Source organism: Glossina fuscipes, unplaced genomic scaffold, assembly GCF_014805625.2.
Source record: "Glossina fuscipes isolate IAEA_lab_2018 unplaced genomic scaffold, Yale_Gfus_2 28, whole genome shotgun sequence".
Taxonomy (NCBI): domain Eukaryota; kingdom Metazoa; phylum Arthropoda; class Insecta; order Diptera; family Glossinidae; genus Glossina; species Glossina fuscipes.
Window position 1 is genome coordinate 4,274,500 of NW_023998423.1, and position 21,345 is coordinate 4,295,844.

Consider the following 21,345-nt stretch of genomic DNA (forward strand, 5'->3'; position numbering starts at 1 on the left):
GAACTAAGAATGATTTGTCGCTTGTGTTTGAAAGAAGTTAATGAATTTAAAAGCGTCTTTGATGCGGCGGAGTCCAAACTGGATATGGCCTCAATAATTGCAAAATATTTTTGGTTTGAGGTAAATAATTTTCGACTATTTCCGCAAAGAAAATAAAAAAGTTTTCTTCTGTTCTGCAGCTCCAACAAAACGATCAAATATCAACAGTAATTTGTAATAATTGTTGGCTTAAAGTCTCTGATTTCCATGAGTTCTATAAAAGTGTTGAGAAAGCTCAGAGCAATTTAGGCGAGAATGTCGTAGTGAAACTAGAAAACAATAATGTAGAGCATTCCATAGAAAATGTTATGATTCAATCGATTCCTTTTTCAAATAAACTTGAGCCCAATGATGATTTGAACGAATCCAATGATGAGGATCCTTTCGAGATGCCAATAGATGAGGCGGATAATAATCCATCATTACTTTTAAAAGAAAACGATTTCAATGACAAACGTTTTAGCACTAATGCTGCGGAAGAAGTTAGGAATGTCATTAATTACAAAGATGAAAAATTTGATGATGACGATGGCGACCCATTTAATAGCGAGGAAACAAAAATTGGCAGCAAAAGAGAAAGTACTAAACTATCAAAAAAGGAAAAATCTGTCAAGTCTGCAAGAACGATTAGAATGAAACATGCTTCGCCCAAATTACCACGGAATGCAAATGAAAAATGTACAAGAAAATTGAGAAAAAACGAAAACAATGATTCAAAAAAGACAAAAGTGAAAAAACCCCTTGAAGATCCCAAAAGTTTGGCTATCGATGAGGAGATCGCTAAGTTTATGAAACTACAATGTGAGCGATGCAAGTTGGAAGTTGCAAACTTTAGCGCTCTTCAAAGTCATATGCTCACCGAACATAAAATCAAAGGTTACGCCCGATGTTGTCATAGGAGATTTTCGTCGCGATTTTTGCTAATTGACCATATACGACAGCATTCAAATCCTGACAGTCTGAAGTGAGAAATGTGAGAGTTTTTCAATTAAACTGACTTTACTTCCGTCCTTTCCATTTAGATGCGAACCATGTAATCGTGTTTTTGCCGATCGCAATTCTATGCGCAATCATTTGCTAATCAAACATCAAAAAGACGAAGATAAAATGTTTTCTTGTTCTCGATGTCCAAAGAAGTTTGTTAGAATGTATTTGCTGCGGCAACATGAGCTAGTGGGCCATAGCGATCACAAAAATGCTTGTCTGGCTGTTGACGAAGAGATCGCCAAGTTTATGCCGTTGCATTGCGAGTTATGTAGTGTAGAGGTGGAAAATTTCACAGCTCTTAAAGGCCATATGCGTGTTGAGCATAATATGAAGGTATCTTAATTTATTTCATTTACATGATCTTTAAAATCCTTAAATATTTAATTTTATTAATGAAGGGTTATATGAGATGTTGCAATAGAAAATTTTTTGAACGTGGCTTACTTGCTGAGCATATACGCACACACCTAAACCCTGCTTGTTACAAGCAAGTAAATACATTTTTAAGGAAAACGTTAAATAATCGTTTTTTTTTTTTCTAGATGTGAGAAATGTAGTCTTGTTTTTCCGGACCGTAAGTCCATGCGTAATCATTTTCTTATGATTCATCAAAAGAAGGAAGATAAACCTTTTGCATGTTCACAATGTTCTAACAAATTTGTTACCGTATACTTGTTACAATTACATAAAGTGGTTGCTCATGGTGATCCCACAAATACTTGCAAAAGCTGCAGTAGAAAGTAAGCTGTTTATCAATTTGAAAACAATTTCGTTCATAGTGGTCCGTTTAGGTTCAACACTGCAGGTGAATTAACGGCTCATATTAAAGAGCAATGTCTATGCGACACATGCGCGGAAGTTATATGTGGAGTTGCAGCTTTTCAACATCATATACTGGGTCATGAAAAAAGTCTTGCGGGCTCGAAAGATTCTAATGTTTGTGATATTTGCCGCCAAGATAAACTTTGTGTTCATAATACTACACGTACTTTCGATAGCAAGGTCTCCTCTTTCCATGAAAATTTTCCATTCCCTTATCAATACACATCTACATCGCAAGAAAATGCGTCCACAACGATGCTTACGCACCCGAATTATACTCACTCTTCAGGCGACCATTGAATAATATGAAAAAAATAAAAATAAAATCGAAATCGTTTAGTAACATCGACAATAGCCGGTGTCTTAATTTGCAATAGACAGTTTATGGTAACTGGTGTTTCTGTGCTGAGCCCACTTTTAAAACAAGTCTCTTCGTAGCTTTACGATACTTTAATTTCTGTTCAACGATTAACTTAGAAAGCATAAGCAGCTTATGTTACATGATAGACAAGTGTTTTTACTGATTCGTTCCATTTTTAATAACAATCTGCTTGTAATAACTAGAAATATTTTTGATAAATTTCAAACAACGTGAACGCATCAAGTTGTTGTCCGTAAACTTTCGAAGTCACATAAAGAAAATAGGAACCAAACAAGTGCGCGTGCGTATTGGTTTTAATCGCCTGCCTATAACGATATGTAAACGGTATTTCCAAGTAAAAAATGTTCAAAAAGAGATAAATTGAAACCTTTAAAAGACTTTCTTATTTATCCATTAACAATGTATTGATTGCGATTGGCAGAATTGCCCACAATAACCGATGATAAAACCCGACTAAAGATAATATCCGCAAGCGAATTATAGATCAAGTATTACTCTTTTTATTAATCCGTTACGCTAAGCATGGTTTAAAAAAGAAAAGATATTGAATAGTTTAAACTAATAAAGAAAATCGGAATATTGCACAGAATTTTAGTCCTTTAGATAGACAGAGAGAGGTCAAAAGTATCTACTAACCCCGTTCACAGATAATCTCGACTGCATTGGGCTCCATGAGGGTAGATTCAAGGCAACGATGAACAGCAGAGCCCAGAATTTCCTCCAGAAGAAAATTTAATAAGCTACAAAATGTTATAAATGAAAACGGAAAATACATTTATTTTTAAATTTATTCAACTTACTTTTCATCTTTAACAAAACGCCATAAGTTCATTTGTAGGTAATGAGTATCAACCTGGATTTGTTGCAAGCCGAATTTGCTAAAGGTGCGTAGTCGGACGCATTCGAGTAAAGTCTGTAAATCGTTTGCAAACAAGAACTACTATAATATAAATCAGAAGGGATGATAATCTAATGTCTTTAATTGTGCTCACACAACCGAAGATGGGATTTCCGTGTTACGAAAGTTAAGTTAATATAAAAACTTACCTTCAAACTAATTTTTATAATACCGGTAACTATCGACACTTTCGAGAATTCCACAGAAGTAAAAATGTCAATTTTTTCTGAAAACAAACGGTGGATATTGGACACATAACTGGGTTCTAATTGCGATGGTGTGTAATTGGACCAATTTGAACGGAATTGCTGCTTGGAATTTGTTAAGTTGCTAAAATGTGTCTTACGACTCGAATCACTGCTGGCCTCATGGGTTCGTGCAGTTCCAGTATAATCATATAAGCTGGCTACAACATTTTCGATGGTCGCCAATTCTTCGACCACACGTTTCATTACCGCTCGAACCGTACGAGGTTCTAAACAATTAAGCCAATCGCGAGTTTCAACGCTTTTGCGTAACATTTGTGAGATATTTAATCCTTGTAGACGTACGAATGTATCTAATAGCGATTGAGCCGTTTCGCGCATTTCGGAACAAATCTCAGTTTCGTGAGTTAATGTCGCACTATTTTCCGAATCGATTTCATATAAATCGTCTACTAGAGTAATCTGAGAAAGAACCAATAAATCAATCAGGAGACAAATCTTGCCACAAGTCATATGGTTACTTACCAAAACGTGTACACCATTCTGCTCCATTTCTAAGCATGTTTTCGAAAGAACCAGTAACAAGTTAGGTGGGCTTGAACTTGAAGTATCACCAAATGAATTCATCACTTTCGCAATATGCCTCAAGAAACCAATTAATAAATTCTCTCTAATACTTTCTACACATAAGGTACCTTTATATCCCGATTTAATATTAAATGACCATTCTGTCTGCAGGAATACTAACAAATCCTGCAGAATTCCTTTAACTTTCTCTATTAATGAAACATATAAGTTAGTAATCAAATCGTTTAGACTGGAACCTGTAGCTGAATCACTCTTCGCTGACACTAACGATAAACGTACAGAGCTTAAACTGTCTGCGAAATGATCCTTCAGGTTTTTTTGATGAGCCTCACAAAGTTGATGGGCGGCGTTTATAATTATATCTAGTGTATTGCGTTGAATGTCAATGCCGCGACATATATTACGCATTGCCAAAAGACGGCGATGTAAACGATCTAAAGCTCTGAGCATTACTTGAGTGTCACCAAAACCTATATCAGATTCGACACGATCTTGGACTAAATTTAAATATATGTCTATATTCAGATTTAGAAATGTATTAAGATCCTTCAAAGCCTGCTCTTGAAAATCATCTCGTTCATTTTCATAGTGTTTGGCCACAAACATATCATAGTAAGATGTTATAACTAGAGTAAGATCATTAAGGAATCCTTCTATGCCCATGTCAACAAATTCTATCATATCTCGTTCGGTTTGATCTTGGAGCATAACAATTTGATCATGCAGACGTTTGGAGGCGCAATTCAGCATTTCGGTGGCCATATCGGGGGCACGTTCATCGAGCTGCAGTAACAATTCCCCTATTTCAGTTAGCATTTGCGCAGATTTTCCCGTTTGAAATTCCTGCCTTAATTTTTTCTTTAAATTGTGAATGATGGAATCACAATCACTTTGTATTCCTTCAAAAGAGGGCTGATAACCGTATTGTTTAAACACTTTTTGGGCGTGTGTGTAATCTTGAACAGCCTGCGCATAATTTTTCTCCTCAATTAAAGCTTTCAGTTTAGCCGGCAATGAGGACAGAAATTGTAAACGTTTTAATAATGAATGTTTCTCAGATAATTTACACAATTGAGATCTGGTACCCTGCAAAGTACCGGTGATTTGTTCACTAAAACTAGTTATTGTAGACATTTTATCCTTTAACAAATTCATATCAGTTTCCATTTGTTTAAAATCGTTTTTCATTTTTCGTATAGTATCGGTAGCTGAAATGAACTTATTATAGTTCTCATAAACCAAGGTTTGCATATCCGAGTGAAGCGTTTGCGTATCTTTAACGACAGCTGCTTCTGTATCCATTATTTGTTTAAGGGAACAATCCTGAATAAGGGAAGAGTCCAAGTAATCAAAAAAAAACATTGATGCTATTGAAAGTTATGAATCATTTACTTTAAGCAGTTTTTCAAGATATGTTTCAGCATCAAAACTACCGCTGTCCATATCCATGTAAGGATTACCAATCTTTTCCGACATTATAAAAAGTTATATATTGGCTAAAATCACTTTTATTCTTATGGAAAATATTGTTTATTTATTTGAAACACTCACTAGGCAATGATACTTATTGTTATTTGAGATGCCAGATTTACAGTTTAAGCTTTTCCTTCCTCTTCTTCTATTCAGCAAATCAACAATCGAAAATTGGTAACGATGTGTGGAAACCGTTTATTGTTTTGCGGTTTAAATGCAATTGACATTTTGTTAGCTATCTAAAAACGATAAAAAAAATAAGGCACCGATTGTTTATCTTTCATTAATATCTTGTTACCACCAAAGCGACATTGTCGCGTGAAGTCTTTTAGTAGTCTTTAAATAGTTAGATTTATTAGTTACCGGAAATAAACTGTTAGTTCTGCTAATATATGTTGGTTGTCACCTTCATTCAAGTCTTTTATTATTAAAGACCTTAATACGTCCTCAGAAAATTTTTCTTGCAGTTCTTGCTCGTCTATATATTGTGCAACGTTGCGTAAGCATTGATTCCTTAATTTGTTATAAAAACCATAGCAAAAATTTTAATACTCCAAAACGGACGCCTGTATCTAATTCCAAAAGATCAGCCTACAAAAACATCATTTATGATACATATATGCATCATATACATATTGCGATGTCATTCGGAAGGGCCTTATTTTGATTCAAACAAACTCATAACATTGCAACAAAAAAAATTAAAAATTTATATGTAAAAAAACGCATAAATTGTTTCTGAACATACTCTTCCTTTTTTGTACTGGTATGCGCGTCTGTTCAATAAGTATGCATTTCCGTCTGTTAACACAGCTAAACCTCCCAACACACAAGTTTTAATAATTCAAATACGCATTTTGTTTTATCTGCAACGGTTAAAATATATTATAACTTTGCTGGATAACTGCGCCAAATTCCTGTGATATACAGCCATATGTCATTCCTTAACGACCCTTTTTCTTCTTTATTTTCACAGCTGTTTGAAGGATTCACTTTCTTTGTTCGCAATGAATTTCCGCAAAGCTGTATTCCTCCAATGTCGTTTGATAAAACTCAGCCATTAAAAAGCGTCTACAAACCCAAGTGAAGAAGGAGGGGGGTCAGGAGTTTTTTAAAAATAAAGGAACGATGCCACATACTTACGTCCGGCCGCATTTTATACAGAAAGCACGCAAAGAATAATTTGAATTTTTAAGAACCTTACAAGTTTATTTATTTTATTATTTTTTTTTTTTTTGTATAAAAAAAATAAAGAAAAAATTGCTGAATTTATTCTTCGCTTAGACTAGCAAGCAAATAAATCCAACTAAATTTATTACATCAATTTATCGCACTTAATTCTCTCTATATACATCGGAACGAAAAATGCATTCATTTCATATTTTACTTTGTCTTCTTTTTACGGTATTTACCGTTTTGTATAATTGTGTCAAAGGGTTAATCTAGAACTCCCTTACTAAGTTTCTGTTTATATGTATTTGTGCGTTATAGCCATAAAGATTTCATATTGAATAAAAATTCTACAAAACCTTTCTTTCATACGTACTTGTATTCATTTTGCTCGATCATGTTTTTGCTTGTCTTTTTCTGTAATTGATTACATGTCTGTTACCGGCCAAACTGTCCGTTCGTCCTTCACTTCATACAAAAATCGCATAAGCTTCTTGCCACAAGAAACTTACACATCCTCGCCGTTCAAAGAGAAAAAACCGAATTAATGAACTGACTGACGAACACAGACGAACCTCGAACGCCCTGTCTCTTTCCATCAATCCCTATCTCAACATTGCTAGTGTTTACCTTTTTTTCCATTCTATCTATCAAAACTGGAATTATGGAAAGCAGCAAGAAGCAGATTTCATATTAATCTTTCATAAAGCAGTAATATGATTAGCAGACAGACGGACCCCGTTCACCCTGCACCCGCGCACGTTACAAAAGTCAGAGTGTTGAAACCATGCACAACTTTTTCCTATTTTAGTTTCATTTCTTTCATTTCTTCATTTATTTTTCATTGAATTATTATTTTAAATTATTTGTCTTCCAATCACAAAAGTGTGCATTCTTCAGTTTTAAACGGTCGTTTAAATAATTTCAAGTGCTTTAATAGCATCAATCATTCCAACCAAACCATCCGAAAGCTCTAAGCACAAATGTAAAATCGCTTCATTGTTTTGGTTTTGTGCGTCCACCGGGCAATTCAATCGTGAAGGCTATTGGTATAGCTTCACCAGATAAACTATTTATCATACTTAAAATATTTGCACTGGTTCCATATCTGTATTTAGTGCAAAATCGCCAAAACACAACATCTGCGAAAGCCTTCGCCACATACATCAATCGGTCGTAATCCGCAGGCAGTTCTCTCGTATGTATCCAAGGCAAAAGTACAGCTTATGGCGTCGAATGTAATGCTATATAAATCTTAATAGAACCTTCCAGAATATTACTATTAATAAACCTTGTTAACCGTTCAACTTCTGGTTCAGATAGAGGGTGAGTGTGCCACAATATTGACTTGAGCAAGGATCATGTTTTAATTCTTAAATAGTTTCTGTTATTGGAAACATGTTCCAACGATTAAAAATAACCAACTGCTTACGTCCCCATAGCTATTCGAAACTACGATTTAAGTCGACGCCCATGCAGCCATCACTCACAGGTCTTCTAGATTTACGCCACAAACGCTCCTATTGACGATAAGAAGAGTATCGGTACAATCCACCAGTCAAGTCTGTTGGCTATTCGACGCACGTCGTGGTCCCTGGAAAACAATAATTCAAAAATTAAATAAGTGCAGGCAGCTGATCTTATCCACTCTCTTGCAAGAATGTTGGATTCAATAAAAATTCCTTTTTTCCTGGTTTGAAACAACGCCCCTTATTACGCGGGGCGTTGATATGAGTAGCCGATGTTAAAGCCGGTAACTATGTTAGGCCATTGCTAACTAACAGAAGAAGAAGAAGAAGATCAATAGATGATTCATTGTGTTGAGCAAAAAAAGGTCGATGGTAAGGATGGGGTCCTTTCTTTAAACTGTAATAAAGTTAGGGATTGGTTTTACAATCGTTACAGACAAATTTTTATTTTCCTCATGTTCTCAAGTATGTCGCATTTCAATTATTATCAGTGATCGGAAAATTGTATGAAGTATTGGAGTTACAACACTTTTTAGGGGAAACCCATATTGAATTTTATGTCTCTCATAGATATGTTTGTTTTGCACATAAAATTTATGTCGCAAATACATAAGAGTTTGAAGAAATATTCCAAGTTTGAAGTTGTTCGAGACTCGATCGAAGAGCTTTCCCATACCAATAGGAACGTAACAACATAATAACATGTTCTTTCAATGGCTTATCTGATTTACGAACCAACGCCGACGTTGCTCTAAACCGAGCTGATGGTCAGGAATAATAAGTTTTTGCTCTAGAACTGGAAATAATTTTTACAGATGTACTCCTTCTCATATATTTAAAAATATGCTACCATTGAATTAACTGATCTACATGGTCTTACAACTTTTCCTAGTTTATGTGGTTTGGGCATTATACTTATTTCTGCGCGTTACCATTGAGTTGGGAAGTAATTCAATATCAACATATAGCTTATGGTAAAGATTTAATAGTTGACGTTTAATTTGTTCACCTATTGCTTTGTTTTGTTTTTGGCAACCGTTATATGGACTTAAGAAAATTATGCTTTGTCTCAACATGCTCGGCTTCGAAACGCGATAAGACTCTTGAATTTGCTAAAGGACAATTCGGGAAAGTATACAGTAAAGAAAAGAAAAAAAAACGCGGGTAAAGATGATATCAAGAATAAGAGTTTATTCACAAATATCTCTGGTTTATATACTATTTCCTTATTCATAGTTTCGCCTAAAATTACTTAACATAAAAGTTCACAAAATAATTTTATTTTTATTAACACAAAAGACAAAAGTAATATAGTCGGCTGTCATAATTGCATTCTTTATTTGTGTTGTTCAATGCGCTTTCCCGAATTGTAGTTCAATACTTTTGAAGGGCGGAATTTGTGCTTGATTTTCTTTCACAATTCCATGGTTCATTTTTATTTTGGCATAATTCTTTGGATATGGGATCACACTACAATATTCTAAGAACATGTAAATACTCTAAGAGTGTCTTATGTACGGGTTCAATAAAGATATATCCATACCTAAAAAACACATTTATGAATTTACTACTACGATACTTTTGCACAATCAATATACTTTGGCCATTAAATCAATCATACAGTAGGCCAAACTTTAAATAAATTTAAAAGCACGCTTTTTTTTTTTAAGTAATTAATAAAATTTTTGCCGAACTTATCAATTTTTTTTATTTGTACAAATAATTATACTAATTTTATCATTATTACTTTAATTATATAAATAAAATAGATAGATATATAGGAAATAAATAAAATAAGAGATTTTAATAAATAATTAAAATTCAATAAATAAACTATTAATTATAGGAATTATAACACTTTAGTTAATTCTAAGATTACATTTTTTTATTAACAATTTCACTTTTAACTATTTACTTTATAGCTAATCCCACAAATTGTAAAATTACTCTTATTACTAAACTAACTTCTTAAAACACTAAATACCTTTAAAAACGAATAACATGTCATTTCTAATAAATTTTTATCAACTAGTAGTTTTATTACATCAACGTTAATAATTTATTAACTTTTTAAAATTCGCGATTTTTAAATAATTCAAATCTATTTAATAAGTCCTGATACCAAATATACAATAAACCAAATTTTCTTATAATATAATAATTTTTCAATTATTTCAATATTCTTTCACAACATTACTATATATTATTATAATTTATATTTTTTTAAATTAATTTTTCTAAGAAAATTTAATTTAATAAAATTTTTTTTTTTTTTTATAAATTGAAATAAATACAGCGGATTAATTAGTAAAATTTACTCAATCTATGTTGATTTACCTAAAAAACCTTTTCAATATAATTACATTACTAAATAGGCTTTTAATTGCTTTCTAGAATGCAACCGGTATCGAAAGATATATCGAAGGAAAGTATAGTCGCAAATCAGAGAAGATTACATCAATTTATTAAACTATTTGGAATGGTCTTTATTGTTTTCAGGTATTGATTGCTCAGGTTTATAATAATGACATAAAGAAGCGTAAGTCCATATACAAGTGTGTGCATATACAAGATATTTCTAGCTGTATATACAGATGTCTCTAGAAGAGTTTAATGTGGATGCACCACCTTGAAGGCTTAAGGCCACGATGCTCGAAGACACACGGAATGTGAATGTGCGCAATGCAATAGTCTTACGCCCCTGCATGTTTAGCTCGTAAGCATGACTTTAACGCACGTCGCAAAAATGTAGAATGGATAAGGAGGCCAGCCTTGGGAGCCCCCGTAATGATTATTTTCACCCTAGCCCTAGACCCTAGCTCAATAATGCCTGCCAAGGCATCGTTTTATGGGCAGCAAACTTTTAGTGCGCATTCAATTAGAGAGATGGCAACTAATTTGCCTAGGTACAATTCCATAATTTTTTCTAATGTCTCCGAGGAGTAGTAGTAGACTCTTTCTTTCTCTACATGCCCTTCCAAAAGCTACCTACGTCATAGGCAGTGACGCGGTCGCCATAGTCATGCAGCGTGAGCAAGTGTATCACATAGACATCACTTGCATGAAGTGTATCAAAAAAAAGCAAACAAAAATGAAAAGAATCAAAATAAAATTTAATGATGCCCTTTAAAAATATCAAATTACAATCCATTAGTTGGAATATACTAGATTTGGGATTTCCGGAAAAATATTAAATATTTCTTAGCAATGTATTTTAAATTCTCCCATACTTGCTGAATTACGCGAAAGCAAAACAGCTTGCGTTTAACATTAGTATTGGTTGCACTGAGCTAGTATTGGTTGTAAAAGAAAACAGCTGTAGATTGAAAACAAAATAAACTTCAAGCAAAATGGTTTACTTGCAAACAACTGAGCGAAAACGAAATATTAAAAAAAATGAAATATCAACAAACCAAAGAAAATTTAATTGTGCAAAAAAGAAAGCAGCAACAAGCAAGAATTTATAACCTGATAACCCTGTGTGGAAACATTCGCTTGTTCTAAAAAAAATTCTTCCTTCCCCTTTATATGCCACTGAAAAAGCTCAACTCAAACATCATTTCGAAGGTCAAAACAACACTTTTCCGTTCGCTGCCAGTGATCATCAAATTGAGATGCCTGATTCAAACTCCTCCTCTCTCCCCGGTTCGATAACCAAACACCATAGAAGAAGAATCTATTTGATCCTAAAATGTCGCGTAATAAGTAAGTTTTCATTGAAACATGCCCGAATAGCGACAATCAACGATCTCCTCTGATCTAGCTTTTTACGAACACGTTAAGAATTTTAATTTAGCTGGTGTAAAAGTCATGAGAAAACGATTAGCAATGGTAGGCCAAGCTTCTTTTTAATTCGACAGCCATGGCAAGCAAGAGGTCAACATTATCTCTACGAAATCAAACGGTTAAATCAAACATCACTCAGCCGAGAGAAGCGGTTATCAATTCCATTGCTAGCAATTTTATTTAAAATAATGACTGCACAGAAAAACTTAAAGGTATACTACGTTCCCACATCTTTCAATGAAAGATTTGGCATTTTGCGGGATACCCCCATCGACTATAATCATAATTTCATTAAGAAGTCGAGTTTTAAGTACTGAAGCGAGCAGTCGCAAGAAGATAAAGTGCAAGGAAATAGAAAAAAAGGCTTAATCCCAAATTTTTAGTATTTGAAATGTTTTATTTATTCCTCGTAATCGTGTGATAATAATTTTAGTAGGCATTAAAACAAATAATAACGCAATATGGAATGTCGAACAGGTTTTAGAGAGAAAAAAAAACAAAAAAACTGCCTTATGGCAATAATGTATATTGATATCTTAGAAACAAAGAAAAAAAAAAGGAAAATAGAAGACTGTGGGAAGGTGTGTGTGACTTCCTCATCGATTCCGATCCGTTCAGTAACGAGGTTGTATCGCAAATCCTATGACAACAATACGACACATGCCCCAACCAAGGCTATTAAAGTCGCCTTTAAAGGTAAATCAATTCGAAAAACTATGTGCTTCAACTATTGCCTTCTACTGTAGCATTGTCGATCTGTCGCACTCTACCGCGATTTACATTTCAACATAATGTGACACCTAACCTAATTTAGTTGTAACCCGCATTAGTCGTAATTCTAGTAATAACGTACTTTAATTGTATTAATTGCTTAAGTTAGCATTAAATTATTTATTATATAAGATACTGACCATACCTCAGTTTGGTCAGAAGTAACTTAGAATATAAGCAAGAATTAATAAGCAAAGATATAAATAAAGACTTTAAAATAAACAACTAAACACAAGAAGCTTTAATTTTGACTGATGTCACTACACTACAAGTCAGCTTTTTTAAACCGACTTTGCGACAATACTGTAATTGTAGTCACTTTGGCTTTTCTGCAAAGCTTAAAACTCACTCTGTCTAAAATGTGGAAGCTCCTCGACATTTAATAAAGAATGCAACACCATTAAATGTTCCCCGTGTGGCTCTTCCACCCACAATACACTTAGTAAACTATAGTCCGACAAGGAAGAAACAAGAAGAATCCAATAAGATGATGACGATTGAAAACATTTCCTTCAAAGAGTTCCGAGCTCTCAGAAGTACTATGAATACTTTGATTTAAATAAATAAGACGGCAACTTCTCTACTCTCCCCTCTGTTTCCACGGCTAAGAATGTTAAAGATATTCATCAAGAGGTCAACAAAATTCTTACGGAATGGAATTATAGCGAAATAACAATTGTAACGGCCGCGAACAAACCTTGGGTAGAGTGTCTGTCGGTCTGTGTCAACCGCAAGTATCGCAATAACGGCATGCCGTTAGGCAAAATCGTGTGATTTTGTGTGGTACCGTTTATAAATCGCTAGATCTTGCGGGATATTATTGTTTTGTTCTTTTCTTCTTCTCCCTTTCATTAAGATGGGCAAAATCATGTGATTTTGCGGTATTATTTTTATTTCTTTTGATTTTACAAGAATAAGCAAAATCGCATGATCTTGCGGGATTTTGCTTGCTTTAGCGAGAGTAGCCCCAAGCCGCTATAGAGAGCAATAATAAGAAGAAGAGAAGAATTGAGCAGGGATGAGAAGTCTGTCTGTGTTTTGTTTTCGAGGATAGATGGGAGAATTACTTGGCCTCTGCTGAGGTGCGGACGTGTCCGCGAGCTTGGTCTAAAAGCGGATAAATAAAACTATTTTTAAAATTGAGCCTTCAAGTGCAAAGAAAGAAAAAAAAGGACAAAAGATTAACAGCAACTAATGTGAGAGATCTTTTTAAAGTTCGCGTGTAAAGAAGCTTTTGCGAAACAATATACATTAAGAAAAAGTTGTTAATATTCAAATATTTAAAAAGAAGAGAGTTTACAAAAGAAGTGGTTACAGAAATTTGATGTAAATAAATTGGAAATTATACAATAAAACAATTAATTTGATATTTAAAGAAAGTCTTACTTAATGCCCATTTTGTCATACCGCCCTTTTTTTTCGTATATGAAAAACAAAACTCGATCAACATGTGCATTAATGGCCCCTCCATGTTAATCAACGCTGAAAGAACAACACAAAGGAAGGTTGTTTTGTTGTGCCTTGATATTAGCAAGGCTTATGACAGTATCAAACTCAAGGCACTAGCAAAGCTGTTGGTTGACGCGGTTTAACATCCGAAAAATTGAATTTGCTCCCCCTCAACCCCCGGCCACATTTTACGAGTTATCTCTGTTCACGCTACCGGTGTCTGAGAGAGCTCTGTTACTTACGATGAAAGAGCTAATCGACCTGAAAGGAGCAAAGCCCTTCACGTTCAGCTGAAATCGAAGCTGTATATGATGAGATCCCATGCAATTACACTTTTTGTTATCGCAAATTCAACTATATATTTTTGGTGGAAATTAAGCTTTCCTCTCTGCAACTGTGCCGGCAGCCACTGTCGCGTGGATCTCAAATACGTTAACATCGCAAGAGAAGAAGCGGATCATCTTTTCCAGAAACTATTTGCATCCATGTCCTTTAAATCACTACCGGACTTTCTTTTCTCATTCTGAGAGATCAAACACCTCTACAGACTCGTGACCAATCATACCTATGACAAACCCTATCAGAAAATGATCCGACCATTTACCGGTGACACCTGCGATATCTAAATCCACTGAACATCTTATTTTCAAATGCAAAAGATGGGACAGTATCAGACTGTACTTTCGCTTTTGACAATTGACAATTTTTGTGTTCACGATTACTGTCACCTGAACGAGCTAAGTGCCTTCATCAAAATCATCAAATACCTTTCTAACTTTATAACCTCTCTTCTATCTACATTCTCATTTTTCAACCCGTCTCACCAAAATCTTAACTTTTCCTACTGGATTTCGATTCGTTCTAACTACACTCATACTGCACTCACGCAAAGTCTACTTAGGAGTACAAAAAATCCTGCTCGCGATGTATTACTACCTGGGTCCACTCAGAGATTCACTCACTCGAAATATTGTTCATCTATAACAGGCTTTCAATTGTGTAAATGAAATAAATAAATAAATAAATTGTAGTGTGATCGCATACCGTCGTATGCATCCACTTTGAAGTGCGACAGAATTATGCTAAGTTTGCATAATTCTGTAACAAAAAAAAAGTAAAACAAAAATTTTGTCGTACTTCAACTGGCTGGGTATTGCATTTCGTAATGCAATACGATGCCACGCGCCCTAATCAAAACAATTGCTATCTGTTTACGTTAGAATAATTTAGTGTAATAATTTCTGTATAAATAGCCAGGTAAGAATTGAATAAAATCAATTGTTATCAATCAATTCAATAAAGCGTATCAACTCGCTATTTTATTAAAGGCGTTAAATCCGCCTGAAGCATAAAGCTTATAGTTAGGGAACGTCTCTTATCGAGCTACATTGGCACTAAATGAGACGGCTAGACTTGGCGCACAGAAGCCGAGCAGCATAGGGCTAAACCGCGGCACACCATATAATAAGGATAAACCAAAACATTATCCATACTACATAAAACATCAATATCGCACAAATCACTTTTTTTTATTACAAAATAAATAAATTCTTAATTGCTATATCACGTTACTGGGGACATTTACATAAGAGGTTTTTCTCCAAACGTCCACAATAAGCAAAAGCAGAAAAAAAAAAAAAACCAAAAAGGCAAAATGTACATATAAAATATTAATTAAAAACATGGATTTAAATTTGGAAGATTTGTCCTGTCCATCTACAAAAAAACAACGTAGTTTTGTATGAAGCCAGCCCACTTAATGGAAATATTAACAGTAAGGTAAGCTATATATATATATATATATAATAAAAAAAAAAAAACCCTTAACACACAATGAACACTTACACATATAATTGATTAATTAGAATCCATTTATTATTGTTAACAAAAAAATTTATAGTTAATAAGCCAGTGAAGCAGCATAAGATATTTGGAAAAAAAAAAAAAAAGGAATAATAAATATATGAATGAATGCGAAAAACAAAAAAAGGGCTTTTAATTGGTTTATTACAACAAAGCCCTGAAGATTTATCGCCGCTTTTATGTGCATGGATGCAGAGAAGTGACTCCATGAACTACTATGCATAAATTTATTCGGCAGCCAGTGAAGCAGTCACCATCACCTTGTTACACCACCAGCAACGAATCAGAGGGAAGTAATAAAATTGAAGGCAGAAGCAACAACAACAGCAACAACTTATCGGGAGCACTAGGATAGCTGCAGCCGACAGTGAAAGCAGTGATATTCACCAAGTAAACGAACACTACCACCTTGCTTGTACTGTAAGTTATGTTATCTTTTCCTTTAAGCTATCCGATTTTGTTGTTACCCATGTGTGGCTAAGCGTGCGCTGCCACCGCTGTGGCTGAGGTGTAGGGGCGTGCACATGGTGGCCATGTAGGGCCGACGCTAGACGATGACCGACTGACCCACTGGCGACAGACGCACAGCCGGAAACTGACCAGACCTTTTCGTTCATTTAGTTTGTTTTTTTATTATTTCATTCATTTTATTTTATTTTTATTTTATTTATTTTTTTTCTTTGTCTAAAGAAAAATTTTTAAATCCTCGGCGGCGAGGAAAAGAAAAAATTCAAGAGTTTCATGACAAAGTTATTATATTATAATATATATAATGTATATGACACAATCAACACTCGAAACAACACGTTTTTTTAGCAAACGACAGCTGAAAATTTTTTCTGACGTGCCTTTTCTGTGTAAGTGGAAAAAGGGAAAAGAGTAAATAAAAATAAAGAAATTCCATTATTTTAATGTGAAGGAAAATAAACTAGAATAAAAACAAACAATAATTGATATAAATCTTTAGTGATTTCTTTTTCAAGTGAAAAATTATACTTTTGTGTTAAATTACAATCTCGTAAACTCGTTTTTTTTTTCAAATATATATTAGCGAGGTTTTTTTTTACTTCTCCATTTTGGTAAGTGTTACCCAAGAGAGCATCCAATACAGTTGATACAACATCAGCCGGTCTCTCTATGGAGACAGCGTCTGATCAGATTATTGCAGATATAAATGACTGGGGATTATTATTTGAATAATGCCGACCAAAGGGAATTAGGAAGGGCTGGGATTAACTCGTTCATCTGCTGGCCCAATTGTGCTTAATAATCAGGTTGTTGATAAGACTTCTGATTTGGGTGCCAAAGGCATTTCATTTATTGAAATTAATTTATTTGACTGCATTGCGCGGTGCAATATCTTTGTATTGGTTCAAACCTTAAATATCTCTTCTGATCTTTTTTTTTTATGAATATCTTAAAAGTTTTAATATTGATGGCTTAAAAGAACGCAAAACGGTTAGTAAGGGCAAATCCAAATTGCTGTTTAACTCTGCTTTGCGCGCTAATAGCTTCATTAAAGATAACCATTTAAAAAAAACCTATATTCCGAGATCTTTGATGGAAAGATTTGAAATTATCCGCGATATCCCCATTGAGTATGACGTAAGCGAGATCATTGAAAAAGTAGCGTCCTATGTTCTTATTATGTAAGTTTGTCAACAATGCAGTGTTCGATATACCAGCATGAGCGAAGCCTGCTTGGGAATAAGGCCCTTATACAGTTTGCCTATAAAAGCGGCAAATCCACTACGACGACATTTCGTGGTCTGACCAGTAGCATCGAGTGGATACTGACTACTGATGCCACTGACATGCGGGAAGTTGAGCCAGTTGACTCGCAAACGCTAACCCAATACCCAATAAGCAATATATTTCAACGATGCATGCCTGATTATCAAACGAGGGTGTCTGCTTTAGTTTACAACCACCAGTTGGCAAAATCTTCTAGACTGGATACATTGACCCGAATAATACAACAATCTCGGGTACCCCATGTGGCTGGGTTCAACGCCATCTGCGAATTAATCATAAGATATGGAAGTGTCACTCATTCCACACTTGTGCAGTGGTCTAATGAAACCCAAGTTAACAAGGTTGCTCAGTTAGCAGCGATTTTAATCCATAACCCCTTGGTGACTCTTGCGGGACCTGCAATTACTGTTGCTCAATATCCGGACATTGCCTATCTTGCGACTGAAATCATGTATAACACCAGACGCAGAATTGGTAGAAACCGAGATCAGTATGTCTCATCCGCCGAGGGAAAGCTGACCAGGAGTGTTCCTTACATAAAAAGTATGGCAGATAGAATACTGAACTTGGAAACAGCACAAGCGGCTGCAGATACGGCTCTGGTATCACTATTCGCTGCCCACAACATGTCATATGTCGCCACTGGTAACGATGGCTCAATTACGTACAGGGCTGGGGTGCAACAAGGTGTCGAGAGTGGTGGAGACTTTACTATCAGGCCTGACCAGGTAATTGACCTCATATTGAGACATTATGGTGCTAAAGACACCGCTTTTAAGAGGCTGAGAAACATGCCTTAGTCAACCTTGCCATCGACAGGGGTGACAATGCTGATGGCCAATAAGAATTTATATACCACCTACATGTCAAAAATCATATATACATATATTCACTGCACATTGCACAATTTATCACTAACATTCTTAACTGTTCCAGCACTCATGCACCAATTACTTGCACTATGGATTTCCGTCATTTATATAATCAACTTAACCCACAACACTGGAAATAGCATTAAATAACGAAAATAAGCTAATATGAAAAAATGCGTACCGAGGAAGAACTTTACAGGCAACCATACCAAAGCGTTGACTTCCTACTAATACTTAAATATGCCAATGCATTAACCATAAACAGTAAATTGTACTTCCATCATAGAAGAAATAATCCCTATGTTCTGACGAGCTTAGTGTGTAACACTTCGCAATCAAAATTAATGCAAAATTTGGTGAGGTTTTTTTTTCACCATTTTTTTTTATTTATCGAAATCAACTCTATGCTCTCTCCATTCTCCATAGATTGAATTTTTTTTATAAATGGTGTAAAGGAAAAAACAAGAAAACGGCTTTCTGTGCAAACAAAAGAAATTTGTGTGATCGCATACCGTCGTATGCATCCACTTTAAAGTGCGACAGAATTATGCTAAATTTGCATAATTCTGTAACAAAAAAGTAAAACAAAAATGTTGTCGCACTTCAACTGGCTGAGTATTGCATTACGAAATGCAATACGATGTCAGGCGCCCTAATCAAAACAATTGCCATCAAACAATTCGACTTAGCGTTTAACTCGCTGAAAATACAAGGCGTTAAATCTGCCCAAGTTCAAAGTTGGGGAACGTCTCTTGCCGAGCTTCATTGGCACTCCATGAGACGGTTAGACTTGGCGCACAGAAACCGAGCAGCATAGGGCTAAACTGCGGTACACTAACTAGAACATCATCACTTATATTACACCGCGTACATCAATCCTTTTTATTACATGGCGATCCTGCCCATTGTCGCATTAGCGCATCATCATTCCTTTACGTTTTGATCCTGCGACCGATCCTGATCTGATCCTGCCCATTGTCGCACCAGAACATCATAATTACTAAGGCAAACAAAAATTTTCAACCGCTGAGGCACTATTTTTTCTCAAATACCAAGCCCTGATCCCGCCCAGCACAATCGTCCCCGCAATCGTACTCGCGAATATCATTGAGCCAAACAACCATCCACAGCATGCCGTCGGAAGGTCGAATAAAAATTACGATACAAGAATATCTAGAAAGACAGCACGCCCGAAAAGAAGCCCAGTTGACTGAAATACCACCCAAAAAAAAAAAGAGGAGGCAAACTAATAAAAAACAGAAAACGCCTCAACTTCCTCAAAAAGGCCGTCCAACACCCCATCCCATGGAACATCTCCTCCCAGTATTGGAGAGAGATCGACAAACTAGAAAGATGGTTCCAAGAAAGGAAAACTAGCCAATAAAATAAACATTTTTTTATAATCTTACCAAACTAAGTTCAAGAATGATTTTATAAAAATACAAAAAAAAAAAAAAAATTTTTATACATACATGCAAAATATGGAAAGAATAGACGAGATTAATATCTCCATAGACAGAATAATTTCCAACCTCAGAAAGTTAGGAAATAAAACTTACAAAAAGGAAACAATCGAAAATAAACTTGAAGAATTAGAAAATTATAGAACCAGAGTTCGTAACATATTAGAAGCTAACACTAAACCTGAGCAACCAAACCTAGTGAGTAAAATAGAAGCATTTAAAAAAAAATATAACACAGCAAAAGAACTGTTAGAAATCGAAGCTACCAAAGAATCACTAGAAGACATAAATCCAAGTAAAACGGACAATATAATAGAATCAAAAATGGATTTCAATTTAGAAATAGCTTCCAAATCCATACCCACTTTCACTGGCAACTACAAAGACATCAACTGCTTCTTAAAAGTTGTTGAAATAATAAACAGAACCCTAAAAGAAGAAGCCAAACCACAATTAATAGAGTACACCTTTTATTGCAAACTTTCCTCAAACGTCCAAACCGCCCTTGCAAACAACATCCCAACAACACTACAACAACTAAAAAGTACACTCGAAAATAAATTTAAAACAAATCAAACAATACCACAACTACACTCACTTTTAAGCCAAACAACACAAAAAGGCACAATCACAGGTTTCAAACACAAAATTCTGAACATATCAACGATACATATGCATTAACCATATTCAAAAACGGTCTCGATGACTATATTAAACCCACTATCTTTGCGGCCCAACGAAAAACCTTTTCAGAAGCAATTAATATTGCGCTACAATACGAAAGTGCGACTCAAATAAACTCACAGGTAATGAGAATAAATTACCAAAAGAAAAATTCACACAATCGTTACACCAACAACAGAAACTCATACACTAATAAAGAACAAAAGTACATTGAGACAAATACGGCTAAACTTTTTAAATTAAACTAACCAAAGAGAAGCAGCGACCCTTTATGAAGAGCCAAGACTGTGAAAAAAAAATTTTTTTAATCTGTGAAATTTTTCTTGTTTGTCAAAAAAAACAAAAACGACTACTACTGCCTACAAAAAACTTGCAACTAGCGGAGAACGAAGAAAGGATGCGCTATACACCGTGCCTGAGTGCCTCATTCCGGACGAGCAGAACGTACGAAGCCGACATTCGCAGCTATCGCATTAATCAACCACAGGTATAAAAGTCGTCTGATTATACAAAGTATATAATTATTATAATAAGCTGCAACTAATTAATATAAAAATTATTATTTAAGTCAATTATATGAAATAACGCGAAATTCTACCCAACTATATCCGAAATTTTTTTTTATACATATATTAATGGGGGGTGCACAAACCAAAATTAAGTACCCT

At 34.8% G+C, this 21,345-nt stretch overlaps 2 protein-coding genes and 1 long non-coding RNA gene across 3 annotated transcripts in view; 1 reads left to right on the forward strand and 2 right to left on the reverse strand.

The window, feature by feature from the left end:
- Positions 1 to 7: 7 nt before the first annotated feature.
- LOC119636291 (transcription factor grauzone-like) lies at positions 8 to 2,148 on the forward strand. The gene is made up of 6 exons (XM_038031594.1): positions 8 to 120; positions 180 to 1,003; positions 1,062 to 1,359; positions 1,425 to 1,513; positions 1,569 to 1,766; positions 1,818 to 2,148. Exons 1-6 carry the CDS (start codon positions 10 to 12, stop codon positions 2,146 to 2,148), a joined length of 1,851 nt encoding a protein of 616 aa, XP_037887522.1. The 5' UTR covers positions 8 to 9.
- A 543-nt stretch (positions 2,149 to 2,691) lies between these two features.
- Positions 2,692 to 5,443, reverse strand: LOC119636805 (vacuolar protein sorting-associated protein 51 homolog). Its single transcript, XM_038032444.1, has 5 exons — positions 5,315 to 5,443; positions 3,860 to 5,245; positions 3,278 to 3,796; positions 3,031 to 3,143; positions 2,692 to 2,970 (listed from the first exon to the last, which is right to left on the reverse strand). The coding sequence occupies exons 1-5, from the start codon at positions 5,396 to 5,398 to the stop codon at positions 2,862 to 2,864; spliced, it is 2,211 nt and encodes a 736-aa protein (XP_037888372.1). The 5' UTR covers positions 5,399 to 5,443; the 3' UTR covers positions 2,692 to 2,861.
- Positions 5,444 to 6,896: 1,453 nt separating this feature from the next.
- LOC119636806 overlaps positions 6,897 to 21,345 on the reverse strand; it is a 29,260-nt gene continuing 14,811 nt past the window's right edge. The window contains exon 3 of the long non-coding RNA XR_005247183.1: positions 6,897 to 8,159. This is a non-coding gene — a long non-coding RNA (uncharacterized LOC119636806). The remainder of the gene's footprint in view (positions 8,160 to 21,345) is intronic.